General features: G+C 44.6%; 1 protein-coding gene across 1 annotated transcript in view; it reads left to right on the forward strand.

The window, feature by feature from the left end:
• Nucleotides 1-24,085, forward strand: part of CDC42SE2 (CDC42 small effector 2) — an 87,991-nt gene that overhangs the window by 55,477 nt on the left and 8,429 nt on the right. The window contains exon 2 of the mRNA XM_040416938.1: nucleotides 15,027-15,293. Coding sequence (XP_040272872.1) covers nucleotides 15,240-15,293 — 54 coding nt within the window. The 5' untranslated portion in view covers nucleotides 15,027-15,239. The remainder of the gene's footprint in view (nucleotides 1-15,026; nucleotides 15,294-24,085) is intronic.

Consider the following 24,085-nt stretch of genomic DNA (forward strand, 5'->3'; position numbering starts at 1 on the left):
CTCGTGTAGACGGCTAACTACACTGGTGGATGGGGCCACGGAACCTCCTGGATAAAGGAGGTTCTCAATGATCTCTTCCTGGAATTTGAGGAAGGATCCTGTTCTTCCAGCCTTACTGTAGAGAACAAAACTATTGTACAGAGCCAATTGAATTAAATATACAGACACCTTCTTATACCAGCGTCTGGTGCGTCGGGAAACTAAATACGGAGACAACATCTAGTCATTGAAGTCCACCCCTCCCATGAGCAAATTATAGTCGTGGACTGAGAGGGGCTTTTCAATGACACGGGTTGCTCGCTCAATTTGGATTGTCGTGTCTGCGTGAATGGAGGAGAGCATGTAAACGTCACGCTTGTCTCTCCATTTCACCGCGAGCAGTTCTTGGTTACACAAGGCAGCCCTCTCCCTCCTTGCAAGACGGGTGGTTACAAGCCGTTGGGGGAAGCCCACGCGACTAGTTCGCGCGGTGCCACAGGCGCAAATCCGTTCTAGAAACAAATGCCTAAAGAGGGCCACACTTGTGTAGAAATTGTCCACATAAAGATGGTACCCCTTGCCGAATAAGGGTGACACCAAGTCCCAGACTGTCTTCCCACTGCTCCTCAGGTAGTCAGGGCAACCGACCGGCTCCAGGGTCTGATCTTTTCCCTCATAGATCCGAAATTTGTGGGTATAGCCTGTGGCCCTTTCACAGAGCTTATACAATTTGACCCCATACCGGGCACGCTTGCTTGGGATGTATTGTTTGAAGCCAAGGCGCCCGGTAAAATGTATTAGGGACTCGTCTACGCAGATGTTTTGCTCGGGGGTATACAAATCTGCAAATTTCTGGTTGAAATGGTCTATGAGGGGCCGAATTTTGTGGAGCCGGTCAAAAGCTGGGTGGCCTCTGGGACGGGAGGTGGTGTTGTCGCTAAAGTGCAGGAAACGCAGGATGGTCTCAAAACGTGCCCTGGACATAGCAGCAGAGAACATGGGCATGTGATGAATTGGGTTCGTGGACCAATATGACCGCAATTCATGCTTTTTAGTTAGACCCATGTTGAGGAGAAGGCCCAGAAAAATTTTAATTTCGGAAACTTGGACTGGTTTCCACCGGAAAGGCTGGGCATAATAGCTTCCCGGGTTGGCGGATATAAATTGTGTGGCATACCGGTTTGTCTCTGCCACGACTAAGTCCAAGAGCTCCGCAGTCAAGAACAGCTCAAAAAATCCCAGGGCCGAACCGATCTGAGCCGTCTCAACCCGAACTCCAGACTGGGCGGTGAAAGGGGGAACTAATGGTGCGGCTGAAGTTGGTGACTGCCAATCAGGGTTTGCCAGCACCTCAGGGATTCTAGGGGCTCTACGGGCCTGTCTGTGCGGTGGCTGCGACGGGGTAACTACTGCACGTGCCATCGTACCAGCTTCAACTGCCCTTCTGGTGCTCGCCACGTCACCATGTTGTACGGCAGTGCTGGTACTAGGTCCAGGGAGGGCTGCGCTGCTGGTGTATGCCTCGCCACGTGATCCGGCAGCGCCAGCCCCACTCTGCTGCTCTTGAAGCGGATCCTGCACAACCTGTGGTCTAGCGACACGGGGCCTGGTACGCCTGGTGCTATCAGGGACCTCCACCTCCTCGTCCGAACTTTGGGTCAGACTGCCACTGCTTTCTACAGGTTCATATTCTGACCCGCTAGATTCGTCAGATGAGGGTTCCCATTCCTCATCCGACTGGGTCAGAATCCTGTAGGCCTCTTCAGAAGAATACCCCCTGTTCGACATTTTGGACTACTAAATTTAGGGGTATTCCCTGAGACTACCCAAGAAAAAAAGCAAGCCTGTCTTACAAAGGGGAGGCTAGCGAAGTACCGGAGGCCGCTGCGGTTGATAAAAAATATCAAAACTGATTTTTTTATCGCCGCAGTGCTTGTAAAGTGAATGTGCAGTGATCAAAAAATATATATTTTTTGTCACTGCGGTGGGGCGGGCGTGGGTGAACGCACGTGTGGGCGACCGATCAGGCCTGATCGGGCAAACACTGCGTTTTAGGTGGAGGGCGAGCTAAGGTGACACTAATACTATTATAGATCTGACTGTGATCAGTTTTGATCACTTACAGATACTATAAAAGTACAAATGCTGATTAGCGATACGCTAAACAGCGAATAAGTGACTGCGGTGCGGTGGGCTGGGCGCTAACTGATCCCTAAACTACCTAACCAAGGGGCCTAAACTATCCTAAAACCTAACAGTCAATACCAGTGAAAAAAAAAGTGACAGTTTACACTGATCACTTTTTTCCTTTCACTAGGTGATTGACAGGGGCGATCAAAGGGTTAATTGGGGTGCAGGGGGTGATCTGGGGCTAAAGTGTACTGTTGGTGCTACTCACTGTGAAAGTCTGCTCCTCTGCTGGATCCAACCGACGAAAAGGACCAGCAGAGGAGCAGACAAGCCATATAACAGATCATATTTACTAATATGATCTGTTATATGACTTGTGATTGTTTTTTTTGAAAATCGCCAGCCTGCCAGCCAATGATCGTTGCTGGCAGGCTGGTGACGAACTTGTCCTTTAACTTTTGCCGGCCCGCGATGCGCATGCGCGGGCCGGCTTTGAGCGAAATCTCGCGTCTCGCGAGATGACGCGTATATGCGTGACTCTGCGCAGCGCTGCCACCTCCGGAACGCGAATCTGCGTTAGGCGGTCCGGAGGTGGTTAAAGGGCACCATTTTGAAGTCTATAAGGCTGGATTCACATCACGTTTTTCACTTTTATATTTTTTTTCTCCTAACGTATATGTCAAACGGAGGCATAAAACGTGATGTGAACTTAACCTGAGGTGAATTATATAATTTGTTAAAAAACAAATTGTGTGAAAAAAAACAAAACTGCTCGATGCCACCATGGTTTTTAGGGTCTCTTTTTTTTTTTTTTTTTTTAATGGTATTCAGTGTAGACATTTTTGCTTGTGCGGGTCAGTGCAATTATGCAGAGAGAAAATAGTGTAGAAACCCATTTTGCACCACTTTTTAGGCATATTTTTGGCACAGACACATTAGTAAATGTGGGCCACCGTGTGATATAACTAGCGTGTTACTTTTATTCTATGGGTCACTGCTATTATGTCAATACCAAATATCTATATATATATTTTTTTTTTTACTACTTTTGCACAATAGCACATCTCGTGGCAAAAATTATATATTTTTTTATATTGCTGCATTCTATAAGCTATAATTTAGCATCAGCACAGTTTGTCTTTGCTGCCTGTACCAGGGACTGAACAGATTACAAGGGATACGCTGATACAAAGCTGTCGTCCACGGAGCCGTCCCATAGAAGTGAATGGGGAAGACAAACTTGTAATTACACTGCTCTCAGAGTCAAGTTCTGCGTTCTCTTCAAGCAGCTGATTGGTGGAGGTGCCGGGAGTCGGACCGCCATAGATCTGATATTAATGACCTATCCTGAGGATAGGTCATCAATAGTAAAAAGCGGACAACCCCTTTAATCTTATTTGATTAATTGCCCGACCCTTCTGCAGACAATTGTGCTTTGGAAAATTAGTGTATCAACCCATGTGTCTCTATCCTTAAAGGAAGGTTGTTCCAAGATTGAAACTTATTTATCCACAGGATAGATGATGTTTAGGATGGGTGGTAGTCCGACCCTCACCAGCCACGGGAACTCCCTGTAAATGGATTGGCGGATGAGCAGGCATCTTTATGACACTGCTGAAAATGAGTACAGCGCATTCCGTTACATGGAGTGGCAGCAGGCATGCTTGACTTCTGCTCCTTTCATACAGGGGACACCGGACCAGTGTGATCAGTGGAGGTTCCTGCAGTCGGATCCCACCGATCAGACACTTATCTCCTATCCTACTGGCACGCAAGCTTTATTTATTTGATATTTCCTCCTCTTTACATCCACAAATGTATATTAGGCTCTGTTCACATTAGTGACATGGTTTTTGCTTCTAACAGATATACGATTATGGCTGTGCTAGACCTATTTTCAGATCCCATCAGAGTGTCCCCCTCCCTAACATCTGGGCATATAATAATTCAGCAGATATGGTAATATGTCCCTTGCAGCAGATATGCAATTCTTTGATGGGAAGTATAGCCCTCGGTAAGTATGCACATAATTACCGGCCACAGCCCTGTCTTGCTGCAATAAACAGAACAATCTGGTTGAACTTTGGTCTAGGTTTCTACTGACACCTTCCTACATTATTAGGTGAGAGCTGCAGGTCTATGATCGCATATCTTAGTGTGTGTCTCCCTGCATTTACACCAGAAAGGGATATTATTTCTGTCAGTTTCAGTACTAGGTAGGTGGTGCAGTGGAGTTCACTATACTGCTATACAAATCATACGGGCCTGATGGTGTCACAGTGCCAAAACATTTTAAAGGGGTTTTCTAATAAGGCTTGTTTCACACTTGCATTGACAGATCCGGCAGGCTGTTCTAGCTGGGAACAGCCTGCAGGATATGGCATTGCTGGACGCTGCCGAAATGCCGTCCGTCCTGTCTGAAACTCTGTAAATATGCTGAGAATCGGCCGGACAAATTGTTTTTAATTTCCAGCATTCTATGCAGGAACATACTGCCAGAAGGCTGTGCTGATGAAACAAGCCTAAGACAACTTATCTGCTAGCCATAGGATAGGTCATAGATGCCTAATGAATGGGGGTCTGACCACAGAAGCCACCGCTGATCACAAGAAAGGAGTGGCAGACACACATACGTGGCCACCACTCCTTTCAACTCTGTGGGACTGCCGGAGATAGCCAAGTACAAGCCTTCAGCTACCTCAGACAGTGCCACAGAGCTGAATGGAGTGGCAGCGAGCTTGCGTGACTCCTCTGTTCATATGGGGGTACATGGGACCCTGTTCTTGCGATCGGGATGGGCATTGAATGACCATCACCGTGGTGATGTACCATGTGATTGGAGCATGTGATCTGACGTCACCAAAGGTCCTTTAGCCCACAACTCATCATACCGGGAACTTCGCGAACAAGAGGAGAAGGTGAGTTAATTTTTTTACTTTTTTTTAACCCCTCCAGCGCTATTTTACTAAGCATTCTGTATTCAGAATGCTATTATTTTCCCTTATAACCATGTTATAAGGGAAAATAATAAAATCTACACTACAACTAACCCAAACCTGAACTTCTGTGAAGAAGTTCGGGTCTGGGTACCACAGTCGGTTTTTTATCACGCGCGTGCAGAACACATTGCACCCGCGCGATAAAAACTGAACATCGGAACGCAATCGCAGTCAAAACTGACTGCAATTGCATTCCTACTCGCGCGGGTTTGCCGCAACACACCGGGACGCATCCGGACCTAATCCGGACACGCTCGTGTGAACCCAGCCTAAGGCTTCCTATGTCACACCAGTATAGACAAAAAGTGGAGCAGTTGCCCATAAAATCAGTTTAGATGCTCCAAACCTAAGGTTGACCAAATTCAGCAGTAACAATATCGCCTGCCATGGGAAGCTCTCCAAGGACCAGGCCTATGCCATAAAAAGGATTGTCTACAAGGCAAAAATGTTGGAGATGTGACAGTCCATACTTTGTATGACATTTGTACACCGTTTCTGAGATTTGTGAATATTGCACACGCATGGTACAAATTGTGTTGTTTTGCCAACCATCTTCCTTCTGCAAAAATGTTTTTTTAAATTAATCAATATTGGAGAGAGAAAAAACTATTACCGTACTCTACTATGCAAAGTTCCACATTATTTTGTGTCATGTCATCATAGATGGGAGATGAAAATCAATTGCTTGGCTCATTATGTTCTCCGTACAGTTTGAGGCTTTTCGATGGGGGGGGGGACGACTTCTGTACAGTGATTTCCTAGACATGTCCCGGCTGCTTATGATAATCATCAATTGATAGGCACTTGGAGCAGGAAGGATCAGAGGTCTTGGAGTAATGAAATAACCGTGTCCTATGAAGCCAGTTATGGGAGAGAAATGTGTGTATCTGCTCAGTAATGCACGTACGTCAGAGGTCCAATCCCTCCGTTCTTTGAGGACACCAGTGCCTGGAAAGCTGAGTAATGCTTTGTCCTCTGTACAGTGTAGAACTATTCCACATGACTCACCTGTATTAGTCCAGAAAAGTCCAGTCGGCTGCGACCCTGTTGTGGTTCACTTTCCAAAGCTTTGGTTTATTACACTATTACCTAATCGTGGAATGTGCCAAGTGTCTTAATATTGAGGCATTTCATGATAAAAACAGGACTGCGTCACAGTAGGATGAACCCTCCTTTCAGTGAAATATGAACGCAGCAGATAGATGCTGCATTCGTCTCTTCCATCACATGAAGATCTGATGTCTGCAAGGACTTGGTGAGTCTTACAAGAATCCTTCTTTCTGATTTGGCGTTTGGAGCTTCCCTGTTCTCTGGCACTCCAGCTCTTGTGAAACTACAACTCCCCGCATGCACACTTCCTTGGCTGTTCTTGGAACTCCCATAGTGAAGGGAGCGTGTTGGGAGTTGTAGTTTCACAACAGCTGGAGCCGCTGCTCTAATGGAATATCATCACCGTGATCCAATAAGTGACTGACCCTGGCATCACCACCGCTAGCAGTTGATGACCTGGTTCTCCGACATCCCCAATAAGACTACAGCTGCTATGCATTGATAATAAGATGTATATTGGCTGTAGACTATGGTACGACCAGAATATTCCTCCTGGTGTGCTGGAATGAATGGAGGTATGTGGCCGATGCTGGGATGTGTTGGCAGTACTCTCATTTTACCTTATACCTGTGTATGCCTTGACAGTTACAACGTTATGATTGATTGAGCCGACTGTATAAGGCGCAGATAAAAATTTACTAATGTTCTATACACATAAAAAACTGAAGGTCGGCTGTTTACTACTAAAGGTGAGTAGCCAAATTTGGTGAACAGGAATATATGGCATGTTTATATCATCACTAGTCAAGACTCCATGACAGACTCAATGATCCTATAGATCAGGGGTCAGCAACTTTCGGCACTCCTGCTGCTGTGCAACTACAACTCCCAGCATGCAAACATGCTTGGCTGTTCTATCCCCCATGGAAGTGAATGAAGCATTCTGGGAGTTGTAGTTTCTGAACAGCTGGAGTGCTGCAGGTTGCTGATTCCTGCTATAGAAAATTGGGTATGTAAAGCCATCTTTATAAGGCAAATGAATATAGGGATAAGAAATGAGTCACTCCTAGAGATGGGATTACTGGGCTTAGAGGGGAGTACCAGAACTCATTTATGGGGCGATGAAAGGCAGCAGTAAAGTACAATACGCAGAAACCTGACTAGATCGGTACATGAGATCATTCCTTGCTGAATCAACGCCCCGGGGGCTGCAGATCACAAATACATACCCATAATGTGTGCACAGCTGGATTGACGCCAGCCCGCGCCCCATAGTTTGCTTCAGTACTCTTGTAACTCTAATCTCACTTTGTAGTGAGGATGCCGCCATATCCACGTGAGTTACATTAATTTGCCTGATAAAGATTGGTGTATTTTTGTAACTTTGTGGCTGTGCAGACTTGTGTTTCTGTCAAATCTTTTACTAAAGGTGACCATTATTCTATCCGCCACCAACTTTTAAAGCACCTTATTCATGCAGGATTTGCACTTGGTGATGATCATCGTTACTAAAGGTAAGCAGACATCTTAGATAACAGTCAGCTGCTAGCTTTTCCTCCTGACTCTATACACTTACACATGGAGAGAGGGGAACAAGGGTCAGACATGTTGAAATCCAGTATGGCCCATCGGGGGAGAGTTGAGACATGCTTTAGACGTTCGGTCAGTCCAGATGAAATTGCCATCATCAACCTAACATGTGTGGGCACCATATCACTGACAATTGTCAATAATCCTATTGTGGGAAACTTCCACTAGGCCAGTGATGGCTAACCTCCGGCACTCCAGCTGTGTGACTGCCAACATGCTCTATACATTTCTATGGAGTTCTGAGAACAAGTCTACATCTTGGGAGTTGTAGTTTTACCACAGTTGGAGTGCCGGAGGTTAGCCATCACAGCACTAGGATTTCCAACCTGAAATATCTGATAACCAGGAAGTATCTACAGCAAAAAGCCGTGGCGGACGCTCAGATTTCTCCTGTGGATGTACCAGTGGATGACAATGGGGCTAATCCTCAGCTTTTCTGTGCGAACAATGAGCATACCACATATTTTAAATCCAGAGCGCGCTCATTATTCCACACGGATTTTTACTACGCTGCATAGATACAAAATGTCTACGTATTTGCTCCCGGACATGTGAACTTGGCCTGACAGATCAAATGGATATTGCCTCAGACTCCTATAATATAGCTTTGATACTGTGACTTACCTAGTATTGAATTTTAACCATTTACATACATGCTGCCATTGCCTTTCCTTGTTCCCCTCATCTTGTATAAGAGGGCGCAGTGAATGTTGTTTCCTACATAGTCCTAGCGTCAGAACGCGTCCCATCATAACAGATTAACCAGCGAGGTGTTACCTGAGGAGATATGTCCGATACCATCAACAAGTCATATGCCTTACAGAGGAAACCAGCAAGGAAATGGTTCAAGTGCCTCGCCCAGCACCCATGTTACATTATACAGCCTGTATATGTAATACACATGAAAAGATTTATATAAATGTATATTTATCACCATCTGGTAGTCTGCTCAGAGCTGAATGAATGGCAGGGTGCTGTGCCAGGTTCTTTCCATTCTCGCCATTCTCCTATTTCTTATGAGAGCCTGGAACACTCATCGACGTAACTTATATTCATACTATTCCTGACATATTCTACCTGAAGTTTAGCTTTAGTAGTAAGACGGGTCCCGTTTACGTTTCTGTTTTTTTGTGCTTTTTGTCTGCTTCCCACCCCCAGAGTCTCTCGGAACTGGAGGTCTGTAATTATTTTTTTTTTTTTTGTGGGGGTGGGGGGGGGGGCCGGGGGTAATTTTTCTGTTTTGATATCTCTTTACTGGGGCTATGGAATTGGAGTAGGAGTTGGTGAAAATGAAATCTGCCTTCAAAATGAAATTATTAAATATTCTAATATTGTATAATTGTCTTATTAAAGATGACCTTTCACCTCTCCTGACATGCCTGTTTTAATTACTTCTTGCATTCCCCATGTAATAACAATTCTGGAACATCTATTCTTATGGCTATGTTGGGCCATTCCTGTATTATTTCTACCAGAAGTTATGAATGAATTGCTAGCAGTCTGCAGTAAGGGTACAGAGGGGTGTTACCAGTTGGGGGGTGTCCCTGCACAGTCTGATAATGGCAGCACTGACTGGATAGAGTGAGACTGGGGGGGGGGGGGGGGTGTACCTGCTGCACAAACTGGTAACACCCCTCTGTACCCTTACTGCAGACTGCTAGCAATTCATTCATAGCTTCTAGTAGAAAAAATAAAGGAATGGCACATCATAGAGGCTCCAGGATGGTTATTACATGGGGAATGCTTGTAGCTATTAAAACAGGCATGTCGGGAGCGGTGACCGGTCCTCTTTAAATGCAGGACTTGTTGCCTCTTTACAGGGGCAGACAGGGAACTGTGGCCGCATGTTGTGGGTGGGTCCAAATTGACGATGATGCAACAGTAGGTGGGGTCAGCAGTACCACAGTGCAGCTCCAAATACTGCTCTAGTAGAGCCAAATATTACAGTTTTGCACAAATTTCTGCCCCAGCAACAGCTGCCACACTCCACCCACGTCCTCCTACTCCAGTTGTCTCTAAATGAAGATATGGAGGAGGGGGCTGGGGGGGGGGGGGGGGGTGAAACGTGCTACAGCACCGAGCAAGCCTTACCTTCAGCATACTGCCTGGTCTTTCAGCGCTACCAAACATACTGGAGAATACAGCACTACATACCTTTTTACATTCTCATTCCTCATCTTTGCCATTCGGCCCAGACCACCATGACATTCTTTCAGCGTAGTATCTGCAGAGATTGCCACAAAGATATCTTGGAATCCTCACTTGTCCATCATCTTCCCCACCATCTTAACACAAACTGCTGTGCTCCCCAGTGCCCCTAAATACTATACTGCAGAAATAGTATCCCTGAAAATACTATCCATAAAAAATAATTGTGCAAAGCAGGGTATCCTTAATAGGTATAGTGCTCCCTTATAATGTTCCTATCATGTTGCCAGTAATGCCCCTGTAGAACCATAGTAATTTGCCTATAGTGTCTCAGTATAAAAAATTCCCCTGTAGTGCCCCCAGTAATACCTTCTATAGCACCTCCAGTAATAAAAATAATAAAAATAAAAAAAACTATTAAACTATATTGCCATGCTGAGGCTGATGATTACAGTTGAATTCAGGAGGGCTCCTGCCACAATTTTTTTGCTCCCAGCATCATTAATTTTCCCAGTAGTGTCTATGGCCAGTCTACACCTGCATATTTACTTTCAAAGGAAGTTAGGAAAGCTTTAACATTTCTGTAAATATGTGCAAAATGTCATTTGCAAGCAGGCGTGATAAATCCCCCTCTGGTTTCCAGTCACGGCAGTGCTACGCAGTTCCTGATGATTTTCTGCAGTTAGCCGAGGTTGGGAGGATGTCTGCTACCTCCTGTATGGATGTTGTAGGTTCCAGTGTCTAATGGGAAGACCACAGCATAAAACCCTGCAGAAGATATACATATTACAGCTCTGCAGCTCCTCTAGCATCCAGTTCAGCCATGTGTGCCACAGCGTGAATTTATAACATTTAATTATTTGTCAGCATTTTTCACAAGCACATAATCATTATACAAAGCTTAAGGCATCAGCGTAGTCTTCTTAAAGAAGCTGTCTACCGCCCAACCCCAGGCTTTATGCATATAGGGCACACAGAAGATTGTGTATGCAGCTTCCTATAGACCGCAGCCATGACCAAGATGGTCACCCCACTTTCCAGGCTTCAGAATCTTCTTCCTTCCTTTATAGTTCAATACCCCCCTAGTTGGATGGACTTCTGTGGAGGACAGCATTTACCTCTCATTAATGATGTGTGATCATGCTAATAAATCCAGTTCTTAACAAGAAGTAACCTGTAGGCAAGGTGAAATCCAAGCAGTTCGCGTTTCCGTGAAGCCCTTGTAGATCTTTACAAAAGTAAACCCAGGGACTTTTCTGTTTACCCTTTCAATACCAGAGAAGCTTGAAGAATTCTCCTAGTTTATTTTCTGTGGCATTCCCCTGTTTTATCTACCACTAGTACACACTTTAGATCTGCTTTATAATTGTGACGTGTTGTGCCTTTAAAGAGCTTATCCAAAGTCTCAAACATGCGCCCCAATGCCTGGGCCCCTCATATAAATTATACTTACCCTGTTCCCCTGCACCCGCTTCGCTCCTGATCCCCACACAGCGGCAGCTGCCTCTAGGGAGGCTTGTCCCCATCGTGGCCAGCTATTGGCTCCTAACCCCCATCGCGGTCTCCGGATGTCTTGTTCTACGCAACGGGGAAATGCATTGGCAGCAATGCGGGGTAAGTATAATCTGTATGGGGCCTTGGGCATTGCTCTATAAGATGGCCATATATAAGTTCGTTGGTCAAACCTGCCAACTAGCTTATTTGTATAAGCGCCCCCTTGCTCTCCCCCAGTGGCAGATATCAGAGAAAAGAAGGTTCATGCATGTTGTATTTCACCTGCCCTATCCTTTTAAGGATGAGACACTTCCAGAAGATTCTGGCAGACACTTCCTCCCCTCTGCTACAGAGAACATATGCTTACACTGCTGAGCATGCATATGCATGGGGGGGGGGGGGATCAGGAGTCATTTGGCTAGCAGCTATCTTATGTGTTTGGCCAGCCGTAGTGTCGAGTGATTGCCAACCTTATTAAGGCTACCTTCACATCTGCGCTTTCTTTTCCAGTTTTGATATCTGGCAGAGGATCTCAGAACCGGACCAATTTAACACATCAGGATGCATCCACTCCAATAGGATGCAGTTGTGTTAAATCAAAATGGAACAAACCGGACCTGTCACTAAAAACAATGTAAGTCAATAGTTGACAATCAATAGGATCTGAAAAAAACCTATATGGCACCATCGACTTACATTGTTTTTAATGAGGGATCCGGTTTGTTCTGCTTCGATGATTGGACACAAAACCGCAGCTTGGAGCAGTTTTGTGTCCGGTGACAGAACGGAGCACAATACATTGGCCTTAAACGGGACAGACCGGAATGCCAAAACACTGATGGGGAAAGTGGTCTTACCACCTGGCAAATCATCTGGGGATCCTTGATGCCCTCCTGCCTGGCTTGGGGACTTTGGTTGGGAAACACTGGTGTAGATTGTTATTAGTCCAGTTGATCAGGTTGTCATCGCACTGGTCCTAGGCCGTAGAGTAGCGTAAGAGTTCTCTAATATCCAGCTGTGCTCAGTTCATACTGGACATATTCCCTGTTTGTTTTCAGCAGCTGTCACTGGTGTCACTTTGCCCTTGTGCTTAGTAGAAATAATGAAACATTTCACACGTACAGTATTTTTAGTTCTTTAAAAAGAAGCATAATTTCCTAGAAGATCATATAATATTATGGCTGCCACACTATGTGTTTACCCAACGCCTTTTTTTATTTTTTGTGATGTACAAATGTTTCTGTGTGAAGCCTCAACCCAAGGCTTGATGCACACTGCCATGCACAATTTTTGGCCCAGAAAAAACACATCCTTGAAATACGTATAGTTTCCGTGTGCCATCTGCCTTTTCCTCACTCCCGTCTATCGAATTCACTATTTTCATGCACCGAAAAAGACAAGAATTGGGCCTGGCAGTGAGATTCCAGGATCAATTATAAAGAAACGGATGTGTGAAAGGCCCCATTGAATTAAATGGGTTAAGGTACCTTAACACGAGGCGATTTATCCTGTAAATTATCATTAAATCGAGCAAAACTGTAAGATTATTGGGCAGTGTAAAAGCAGTGAGCGGCAACCAGCCTTCGGTAGATTTCTCGTTTGTTCGATCGCTTGTGTGGGCACAAAAATAATCGTTGGATGTTAACGATTTCATACGTGTAAACAGGAATCGTTCACTGCACGCACGATTCCAGGCGATTATATCGTGGGAGTCTTTAAGTAAGCTACTCAAGTTATTGCTTTGTGTAACTGTCTGCTATACAAGCGATGGAATATGCGATCGAAATTACGATTTTGTAAATGATGATCGGCGCGTCTAAAGGGTCATTGTTGAAACGTTCACTACAGTGTGCCTTTACTGTATGCACCAGGAATGCTTGCGACGCATACGTTAAACACACCCATAGGCCCTCGTTGACCTAGAGGAGGCCGAAGTGCGTCCTTTTGGCCTCAATCAGGCTAGTATCGATCAGCTGTTCATCAGCACCGCACTTACCGCCGAGGACATAGGCATATTGACTTCTTGACTTGTGATGTTCAGCAGCGTAGATGGATCAATAGAGCGATACAAGTCATAGCATATGACCACCAGTTTATAGGTTATAGATATGATCTGCTTGTTGATAAATTGGTTTCTTTATTGCATGTATTATAGTCCAGAGCTGCGTTCTCCCAGAATTCCTTGCTGGATCAGTGTCTGCACAGAGCTTTCTTCTGCTATTGAAATGTGATCAGTCATTGGTGCAGTCAAGTCCTTCTCGTGTGGACTTGTCCTCAGCTACGTAGTTTGTTCTCAGGAATCTGAAGGGTTATTATTATTTGCGCTGTAAAGAATGACAAGTTGGAGAGTTAAAGATGATTTCTCCTCGGGAATAATCAATTCATCTTAACCTTGGTATTTCATAGCACATTTGGCTGCAGAAGTGAGGTTAGGTGAGGTCAGTGCAGCTCTTATAGCTGTGCCACGCATAGGAATCCAGCAGACTGCAGACAGACCTGCAGTAATGTGGTGGCAGCGATACAAATCGCCTTTTACGTAGTAAGCTGGACTGATACTAGAAAGGTGAAGCTGAAATCTTGGAGGCTGATGTGGGGAAGGTCTCCCTGGACATTATCTACGAGGAAGTCCCTTACATACAGCATTGAATCATTTCTGCAACAGTTTTTTGTGCATAAGCTGGTTCACCACACTGATCGGGTGAGGTTACCCACCATAAACTACATGGGCTGTGATGTGTGTATGTGGAGAAGCCCAGGGCATGAATTATTATGCACTATTATTATTGCTTTATTTTTTATTTATTAATGCGATTTACAGAGAATAGAAGGGTTCTTGAAACTGGCAATTGTTCTACTGTTTGGACATCTTTTTAGAAGATAATGTGTCCCATGTTGATGGTTCTCGAGCCAAAAACCATACATGATGTGTAATCGAGGAGAAGTCTCCATCAGGGTCACCCGTTAATGGGCGCTGGCATCTTGCCCTCATAGAGTAAACCTATTATAACCAACATGGGATCTTGTGTAAAATAGTTATTTTACTGAGCTTTATTTAATACAAGTAATTTTGCCAATTCAATTTATTTTTACCAAAAGGGCATCTGTCAGCAGAGTTCTACCTATGAAACTGGCTGACCTGTACATGTGCGCTTGGCAGCTGAAGGCATCTGTGATGGTCCCATGTTCATATATGTCAGAATTGTTTTAATACATGCAAATGAGCCTCTAGGAGCAACAGGGGTGTTGCCGTTACACCTAGAGGCTTAGCTTTCTCTGCAGCTGCTGCGCCCTCTGCACTTGGACAGGTCCAGGCGTGCTTTCACTGCCTGGCCCTGTCAATCCAAGTGTAACGGCAACACCCCTGTTGCTCCTAGAGGCTCATTTGCATATATTAAAACAATTCTGACATATATTAACATGGGACCAACACAGATGCTTTCAGCTGCCAAGCGTACATACAACCGGTCAGCCAGTTTCATAGGTACAGATCTGCTGACAGACGGTCTTTAATTGTCTACAATAGGAAGATTGAGAGAGTCACTTTGTCCATCCATTAGAAATCTCCAAAGAAAAAAAGATGATTGACTTACGGTATATTGACACCAAAAATTGATGTTTTTTTTTCTTTTTTTTTAGGTTTCCATCTGTATAGTGAACAGTGACCACTCCTCAATGCAGGCCCAACTCTCTGAGGATACAGCTTCGCTGAGCACCTGACATAGCGTTGGATACATTACCTCCAGGACTCTTTTTATCGGATTTACGTAGCGCGACAAAGTGCTTTCCACTGGGCTGTGGAGAGTGACTCTCATCATTGTGTCCGCACTATAACTTTCTAGACTTTTAGCCATGAGTGAATTCTGGTTGTGTTTCAACTGCTGCATTGCAGAACAACCGCAGCCTGTAAGTAGTTTCCACATATCTAGAATTGCTATAGAGACATTTCCTAACCCTTCTTTTACATCATGAGGCAAATGTGTGTGTCATAGATAAAATACCTTTTAGATTTCAGTAGCGGTTACTACTACCTGTTTGTAGTGAATGTAGCGCCAGTATCTCACAGCTGGAGGAAGTGAAGCAGTCACTGTGGTCGGAGGCCTGTATGTGACGGCCATCTGGCAATGCATGGTCAGTTATGTTCTACTAGTTATCCTGGGGAAAAACCTGTCAAGTCTTCTGCAAAAGTATATCCTCTTATCTTTTGGCAGCAGTGGTTATGAGCATGGTCTCTCCTGTAGGAGGAAACACCTCTGCACAAGGGTCAGCGACACATCTCGTTTTCTCACGTTACATCTGCTGGCCCATTTTATGTTTTTCAGCGTACAAAGAACATCCTATTCGCACATTCTGTACCAAGGCTTCAAGACATGGCATAAAAAGGCCAGCGGGTGAACCTCTGGCAAAGTATTTCCAGTAGTCCTACAGCTGGTGGAAATTTACAGCAAACATCATGAATACAGCTGCTGTGAAGACATAGGGCAAGATTTAAAGTCAGGAGTCTGCATTGCCGTAAATGGGGCAAATTTATCAAATGTTTGATAGACTTAGTGCATCTTTAAAGGGGTTGTCCACTGGTTAGTAATGATGACCTATCGTCAACATAGGTCATCAGATCAGCGGGGGGACACCCGGCACCCCTGCCGATCAGCTGTTTGAAGAGGACGCAGCGCTCCATGCGAGCACCACTTCCTGGTCTTTATACTACGTCTTGTCTCCTGTGGAGCCGTGGCATAGTGTAATTACAAGTACTCACTCTATTCACTTATACTGCACTTCCGAGACGCAAGGAGCGCTGCCTTCTCTTCAAACAGCTAAACGTCGGGGGTGCCAGGACCCGGACCCCCGCCGATCAGATATTGATGACCTATCCTGATGATAGCATAAAACAAAAGAGGACGGCAGGATCTCCAGTGTATTTCTTTATTCGACAAGCCTTTACATAATGCGTGCAGTAAGAACCAGACAGCTATGTTTCAGCTATATCCTAGCCTTTATCAAGCTTGATAAAGGCTAGGATATAGCCGAAACGTAGCTGTCTGGTTCTTACTGCACGCATTATGTAAAGGCTTGTCGAATAAAGAAATACACTGGAGATCCTGCCGTCCTCTTTTGTTTTATGCTATTTGATGGACCACTGAGGATCTGTGGATGTTGGTCGGCTGATGCATTCTGGTGAGGTCATGAAGGTCTGAGTGCTGCTCTACATTTGTTGTTTGTACTATCCTGATGATAGGTCATCATTATTAACGGCTGAACAACCCCTTTACGTCTAAGACTTAGGTATTGAGATATTGCTGCATTTTCTACAACCGTCCCCAAGTGCAACAAGATTGAAATAATTTTTGCAAGTAAAAAAAAAAAATGTTTTAGTAGATAAATCTGGAGTGAAGCCAATTAACATGGCTACCCATGCTCACTTCTCTACCCACTTTTTAAAACGGAAGCGTGAGTGTTGTAAAAATGCAAAATGACTCCCAAGGTTTTGCGCAAATAAGCCCAAAGTCACAGATTCCTAATTTGCTGCTGTTTGATGCATGAATTCTGGAGTGCAAGGCGTGATAAGGGGTATTATTCCAAAAAACAGAACATGGCTGCATAAACAGTAAAGGGGGTATTCACACCGAAGTATGCATTTGGCATATGTGGCATAGTTTATTTACGTAATGACAGCCTTGCTGCTGTTAGCATAAGGTGGAAAATTTAGAAAATGATGCAAAGTTATGCCAGGAATGTTAAGGGTATATTAGTCGGGAAGATTTTCTGGCGTTCCTATGAACGCTCGTTAGCAATCATCTGGCAGTCTAATACTGCCTAAAAATGCCCGATGAACAAGCAAATGCTCGTTCATCGGGCAATTGTGATTTTTAAGCATGCTTAAAAATCACGTTGGTGCCGGCGGCAGATCGTGCTGTGTAATAGCGATCTGCTGCCAGCACAGTCTGCCCTGCATGTGGACGAACGATGGTATAGCGATCACTCTTCCCCATGCCACAGAGGACATTGCTGCATGTAATAGGTAGCAGAGGACACCACTGCTATCTGGCGACTGCCAGGAGGGAAGATCTGCAGCATCAGGGTGTCTAATACACCCTTTAGAGATCTGTTTGTTTAGTTGCTTGTAGTTTATAAATGTTCTTTCATTGTGAAGGAAATAAGTGCACTTCGAACTGACCTCCTGCTCGGTTTATTATAGGCTTGTTCTTCTATACAGCAGCTATTCTCAATGAGCAAAGCTGCAGTATAAAGCAGCTGCCTGACAATGTAGTGGAGTCACTAATCATAGCTGTGTCTGACTAGAACAGAGTTTAAAAGAGTCAAATACTGGAATAAAGAACGGAAATACGGATGCAGAAAGCACACAGAAGTCTTCCATGTGCTTTTCTCATTCGTTTGTCCGTTCCACACAGAATAGAACATGTCCTGTTTTTGCGGACCACAGACTCATTGAAGTAATTGGATGTCACACAGACGTCATGAGTATTTTGTAGATCCACATTTTATGGACCCCAAAATACATACAATTGTGTGAATGCCTTAGGATAAAAGCAGGAAGCAAGAAGGAGATTTTGGAATTGAATGAAACTTTGTCTGTGAATGTAATGACGGTATATATACCGGTAAGTGATTATAATATTAGAGTGAAAGGATACGTTTATTGGAGAACACTGTACAAGTGAAAAGAAACTCCAGTACCTGTCAATCCTCCTCTAGCCTGGATACAGGATGAGATGCAGTTGGACATGGAGGCATATAGGTTCTGTATGGTATCCTGCAGCACATTTGCCCACAGATGTTGCAGCCGGGCCTGTAGATCCTGCTCACTTATAGGTTGTCGAAGCTGGGGTCCTAGTGGGTCCCATAAATGTTCAATTGGAAAGAAGTCTGGTGACTGGACAGGCCAAGAAAGTGTCAAAATCTGAGGGAGACATTTCTGGGAAACCTTGACGAGTGTTATCGTGCTGAAAAATGGCAACTGGAAGCCCTGCCATGAGAAGCAACACACGTGGCCACAGGATGTCCTGCACCTATCACTGAGCTGTTAGTGTCCCTTATATCACTACTAGGGGTGACTGATTGTCATATGCGATGGCTCTCCAGATCCTCACACCAGCAGTTATGGCAGTGTGTCTCACCACGAAGCCTCCATACTCATGCAACCACCAACACCTCCTAACAGCTAGGTCAAAACAGCCTAAATGGCAGGTAAATCCTTGAAACAAACATGCTGCTTCTTTCAGTCTAATGAAGCGCCCCCCTCAAAGTCTGTCAACTGGCCACAATGTGTTAGAATGCATCATAGAGTCATGTCTAGCAGTCAGCAATCTCTCTTCCCCAAAGTAGCCTCTGAGAGCTTTTTTTTATAAGGCAGCGGGGAATGCTCTTTTACGCCCTCTTGTGGCTGTGTCTAATCAGACCACAGTTGTAACCACTTACTTTTCTGCCTGAGATATAACTGCATGCAGAGTTTTGGAGCAATCTGACATTTCTATCTGGGTGCATTCATTTTTCTGTATGTGTTCCATATTTATAACTGGACATCTGCTTATAATTCAGGTTATAGATTGTGCTGTCACCTAATGTAATGACTATTATAGAAGTATTTGAAGCCGAATGTATTGTTTTGGCTGCTTAAAACGTATCCCAGATGGTCCAGATTGTGCACCTATTGTGTGGCCATATTGGCTCTATGTCTCTGAGCTGAACCCAGCCGCCCTTCCTGATCTCTGACTTCTTATTGACCAGTGCAGTTCCACCAGGTTCCTGGCATAAAACAGTAACAGTAAAACCTGGCATTGTTTAGTGGAAGCATACACCACTCGGATGATGCACCAATTTTCCTAAATGTTCCACCATAGTGTTCAAGTAAATCTAATAGCATATCCTCAGTGTATAACAGGGATCAGCAACCTTCGGCACTCTAGCTGCTGTGAAACTACAAATCCCAGCATGCAAACATCCTCGGCTCCTCTTTTAACTCCTATAGAAGTGAATGAAGTGAAGTGCATTCTGAGAGTTGTAGTTTCTGAATAGCTGGCGTGCCGGAGGTTGCTGATCCTTGGTGTATAATAAGACTGGACTGGTTTTGTCCAGAAGCCCGCTGCTGAATGACTCCTCGGTCCACATGGCAGGACTTTAAGCCTGTGCTTTCTCATTAAGGCTACTTTCACACATGGATCAGCAAAAACTCTTCTGTTACCATAATACAACCGCATGCATCCGTCATGAATGGATCCGGTTGTGTTAGGTCTTCTATAGCCATGACAAGTCCGTCATGAACACCATTGAAAGTCAATGGGGGACGGATCCGTTTTTGATTGTGTCAGAGAATGGATCCGTCTCCATTGACTTACATTGTGTGTCAGGACGGATCCATCTTGCTCCACACCACATCGCGGACAGAAAAACCCTGCTTGCAGCATTATTCTGTCCGAGATGGGAGCGCAACCAAACGGAACGAAATGCATTTTAGTGCGTTTCGTTCAGTTCAGTTTTGTCCCCATTGACAATGAATGGGGACAAAACTGAAGCGTTTTCTTCCACTATTGAGATCCTATGACGGATCTCAATAGCGGAATTGTAAACGCTAATGTGAAAGTAGCCTTAGACTTTGTGTGAAGCTAAATAAGCACACACCTCAATATCTACACCTATTGTTGCACCAATGTCACGCAACAATTTTTATAATGGCAGTCTATGGTGTCGCACTGCGACATACTGCGACGCAACAGTCGCAGAAAATCCATTTGAGATGGATGCATGTTGCAGTGCGACACCATAGACGGCCATTATAAAAATTGTCGCGCGACATTGGTGCGACAAATGTTGCAGTGTAGTTGTGCCCTATCTGTCGCGCAACTTATTGTCGCGCGACAAATGTCGTCGTGTAGACCTAGCCTTAAGCTTATATTAGATGCGCAGATAATCGCGCATATCATCACTACCAAGTGTTCGCATGAACGTTCATTAGCAATGCTCTGGCAGTGTAATGCACCATTTATCGGGTAATTGGAATCTTTTAGCAGGTTAAAAAATTGTTTGTAGATGGCAGATCGTGCTGTGTAGTCACAATCTGTTGCCAGCAAAAATTGACTCAGTATGGGGACGAGCGATGGCATTAGCGATTGCTCCTCCCCATACTGTGGAGGAGATCGCTGCAGGTAGTGTCCGTGGTCTCCTCCACTAACGAGCAGGTGATTGTCGGGAAGGAAGGCTTCCTTCCTGAGAATTGCCTGCTTCATCTGTGTGTCTAATATAAGCATAAAGCTCTGGCCACACTTGCGTCATCGTTTCTGTTCAGAGTGGAAATTACAACACATACAGTAGTGAGATCTGGTACATGATGGGTCTTTCTGCTTCCATCATGGTTTCTGACGGCATTGCTGACAGAGCCTCTGTCCTGTGAAAATGGTGATCTGCTGCCCAGATCTGTATGGGGATGAGCGATCGCTTCTCCCCATACAGTAGAGAAGATTGCTGCAAACTGAAGGCCCCTAGCCTGGATCGACTACTGAAAGATTCATACTTGTCTGCCCTGGTCCTGAGAGCTAGTTCTCCTCCCTACATCTTCCAGTCCCTGCCCTGATTTCTTCTGCCCAAAGCATGGACATAGGATCTTCTCCATATCTGGCTGTAGGAAAACAAGCAAGTGACTAGAAGATGGTTGCGCTGGCGGTTGTACTACATTTTTCACAAACAAGTAAAACTACTCTTAGCATTTTTGAGGAAGGCTTTTAGCAGTAATGCAAATAAACAATACGGAAGCATTTATGATAAGAGGTCGCTGTTTATGCAGGGGAAGCATTAAAAAATGTCCTTTGCATCGTCATGTTGTGACTCCTATAACTTATATATTTCTGTATAGAGAGCTGTGTGAGAGCTTGTTTTTTGCAGTTATATCATTTTTTGTACCGTTTTTGGGTACATATATCTTTTTAATCACTTTACATTTTTGGAGAGTGAGGTGGCAATGGCAATGTTACTTAAAAGATAAATGAGTTTTGACAAAACTTTTGACGGAATCGGTAGAAATTCTGTGGGTCCAGCTCTTTTCCATCTCCTGCAACCAGGAGAGCCATTGCTCTTCGTGAGCGCTTCTCTCTCCTCATTCTAGCGATCGGTGGGGATCTCAGCACTCTGACCTCCAAAACCTTTGATATGTTGCTATGACATATCATACCTTTTCTGAAAGCTCAGTGACCCTCACGGAGTTCCCTGCCTGTGTAATGTGTGGCGTGGTGGGTGCGCTTTGTCGATGGCTCCCTAAGCCAGGCACTAGCAGACGTATAATGTGACCTCGCTTGTGCAGATGTTCCACATGAGTTCAGTATGCAGATGTCTCAGCTGATTTCACCATTTGCAGTGCGTAGCGTGATGCCCTCAGCAGAATCTGAGACAAATCCACATGTAACTTATGCAGTTTTTGCTGTGGATTCCTCGGGATTTGAAAATTTGTAACTGCGCTCTAACCACTAGAATATACAGTTTATTAAGAAATCAGTCCACATTGAATTTTGGATTCCAAGATGAAAAATACAAGGGGGTCATTTATTAAGATCCACATTTTCCACGCCAGTCCTAGTAAAAACCTTGCTGGAGGAAGAGCCAACCAATTTATTAAGGAGTCCACACCTGTTAATAAATGTGTCGCCTCTTCTGCTGTCAGTACACCAAGAATGAAGTCTACTCCAGCCAGGACCACCACTTTTACTTATTCGTCTGTTTACAGCCTCTATTACACATGATAATGTCCATACAACAGTGGTCTCCCATTGGGAAGTCTCACATAGGATTGGACTTGAGAAAGACATTTGCACAGATTGTATGGTGGAGGACGACAGCAGAACTGCCCCATATTCTGATGTCTGGACTGCCCATTGTTGGATTGATTAGTCATTCTGGTATGGAGTGTCACTATGCACATCAGCATGGACGTCTCCAGTCCTGGTGTACCTAGCCATATTGTATGTCAGGCACACAGTTGTATCTTGGTTCTACTTGAACGCTACGGATTTATTCTTTTGGAAATGCGAGTCAGTAAAAGAAGGTCCTGACTGTTTTTATAACTGCGTTTCAGGCTTGTGTAATTACAGGAACTTGGAAGGCATGTAACCAGTAGATATGGTTGACCCATGATTACTTTATACAGCAATTGAGCTGTGGACCTCAGACAGTTTTTCTTTACAGCCTCATTGAAGTGAAATCCCAAAAATCCAGCTTTTCTCCTGCACCCCTGTTCAATAGGGGTTCCATTGATTGAGCCCACCACACAATGTCATAGTATAGCCTAGTGATTTGTCATGATAGACGCTTTCTTCTCATCTGCCGTGCGTTTTGCATCTCTAAGGGCCCATTCAGACGGCCGTAGTGCTTTGCGGATCTGCAAAACAAAGATACCGGCTGTGTGCGTTCCGCAATTTGCGGACCGCACATGGCCGCAACCATAGTAGAAAATACTTTATTCTTGTCCGACAAGAATAGGACATGCTCTATCTTTTCTGCGGAGACGCAGAACAGAAACACTGATGCGGACAGCACATGGTGTGCTGTACGCATCTTTTGAGGCCCCATTGAAAGAATGGGTCCGCACCCATTCCGCAAAATTGCATAATGGATGTAGACTCATTCAAATGGCCGTCTGAATGAGCCCTAACAGAAAGTTATGGATCTGTCATAGGATGGAAACCACCAGTGCCTGGCAGATCACATTGACTTATAATGGGGGTTTTCAGGCTCCCTGGTGGGGCCCGCCATTATGACAGGAGACATAGTGCTGTGTACAGCACTACTCTTCCCACCAAATCTGAATGAATATGCGAAGAACAGAACCTCTTTCGACGGAAGCTCCCAGCGCAAATGTGAACACAGCCTTTGTTGTTTTCAGTTCACTGGATGTCCTCCTGTGTATATTTCGGTGCAGCTCTTGGCTTTGCGGCCTGGTCCTGTTATCTTGCACTATGCAGCAGTTTGTAACTTTCCTTGACCTCAGCTAGTTTATTTAATCGTGACATCCTTATTTCCTTTTTGTTTCCTTACTCGTGTGAATCCTGAGCCTCCGATCTAGTGTGCACACATTGCAGGTCATGTATGAAAGTGTTGGTGAAAGAAAATAAAGCAATGATATATAATCATGTGAGTAAATCACCTCTATTAGGCCTCTTTCAGACGGGCGTTGCGGGAACACCTGCGATTTTTCCGCGCGAGTGCAAAACATTGTAATGCGTTTTGCACTCGCGTGAGAAAAATCGTGCATGTTTGGTACCCGAACTTCACAGAAGTTCGGGCTTGGGATCAGTGTTCTGTATATTGTATTATTTTCCCTTATAACATGGTTATAAGGGAAAAAAATAGCATTCTGAATACAGAATGCATAGTAAAATAGCGCTGGAGGGGTTTAAAAAATAAAAAAAAATTTTTACTCACCTTAGTCCACTTGATCGCGTAGCCCGCCATCTCCTTCTGTCTTCATCTGATCTCTGTGCAGCAACAGGACCTGTGGTGACGTCATTACGGTCATCACATGATCCATCACCATGGTAAAAGATCATGTGATGGCCGAAGTGATGTCACCACAGGTCCTATTGCTGCACAGAGATCAGTTGAAGACAGAAGGAGATGCCGGGCTACGCGATCAAGTGGACTAAGGTGAGTGAAATTATTTTTTTCTTTTTTTTTAACCCCTCCAGCGATGTTTTACT

This window comes from Bufo bufo, chromosome 2, assembly GCF_905171765.1.
Source record: "Bufo bufo chromosome 2, aBufBuf1.1, whole genome shotgun sequence".
Classification (NCBI taxonomy): domain Eukaryota; kingdom Metazoa; phylum Chordata; class Amphibia; order Anura; family Bufonidae; genus Bufo; species Bufo bufo.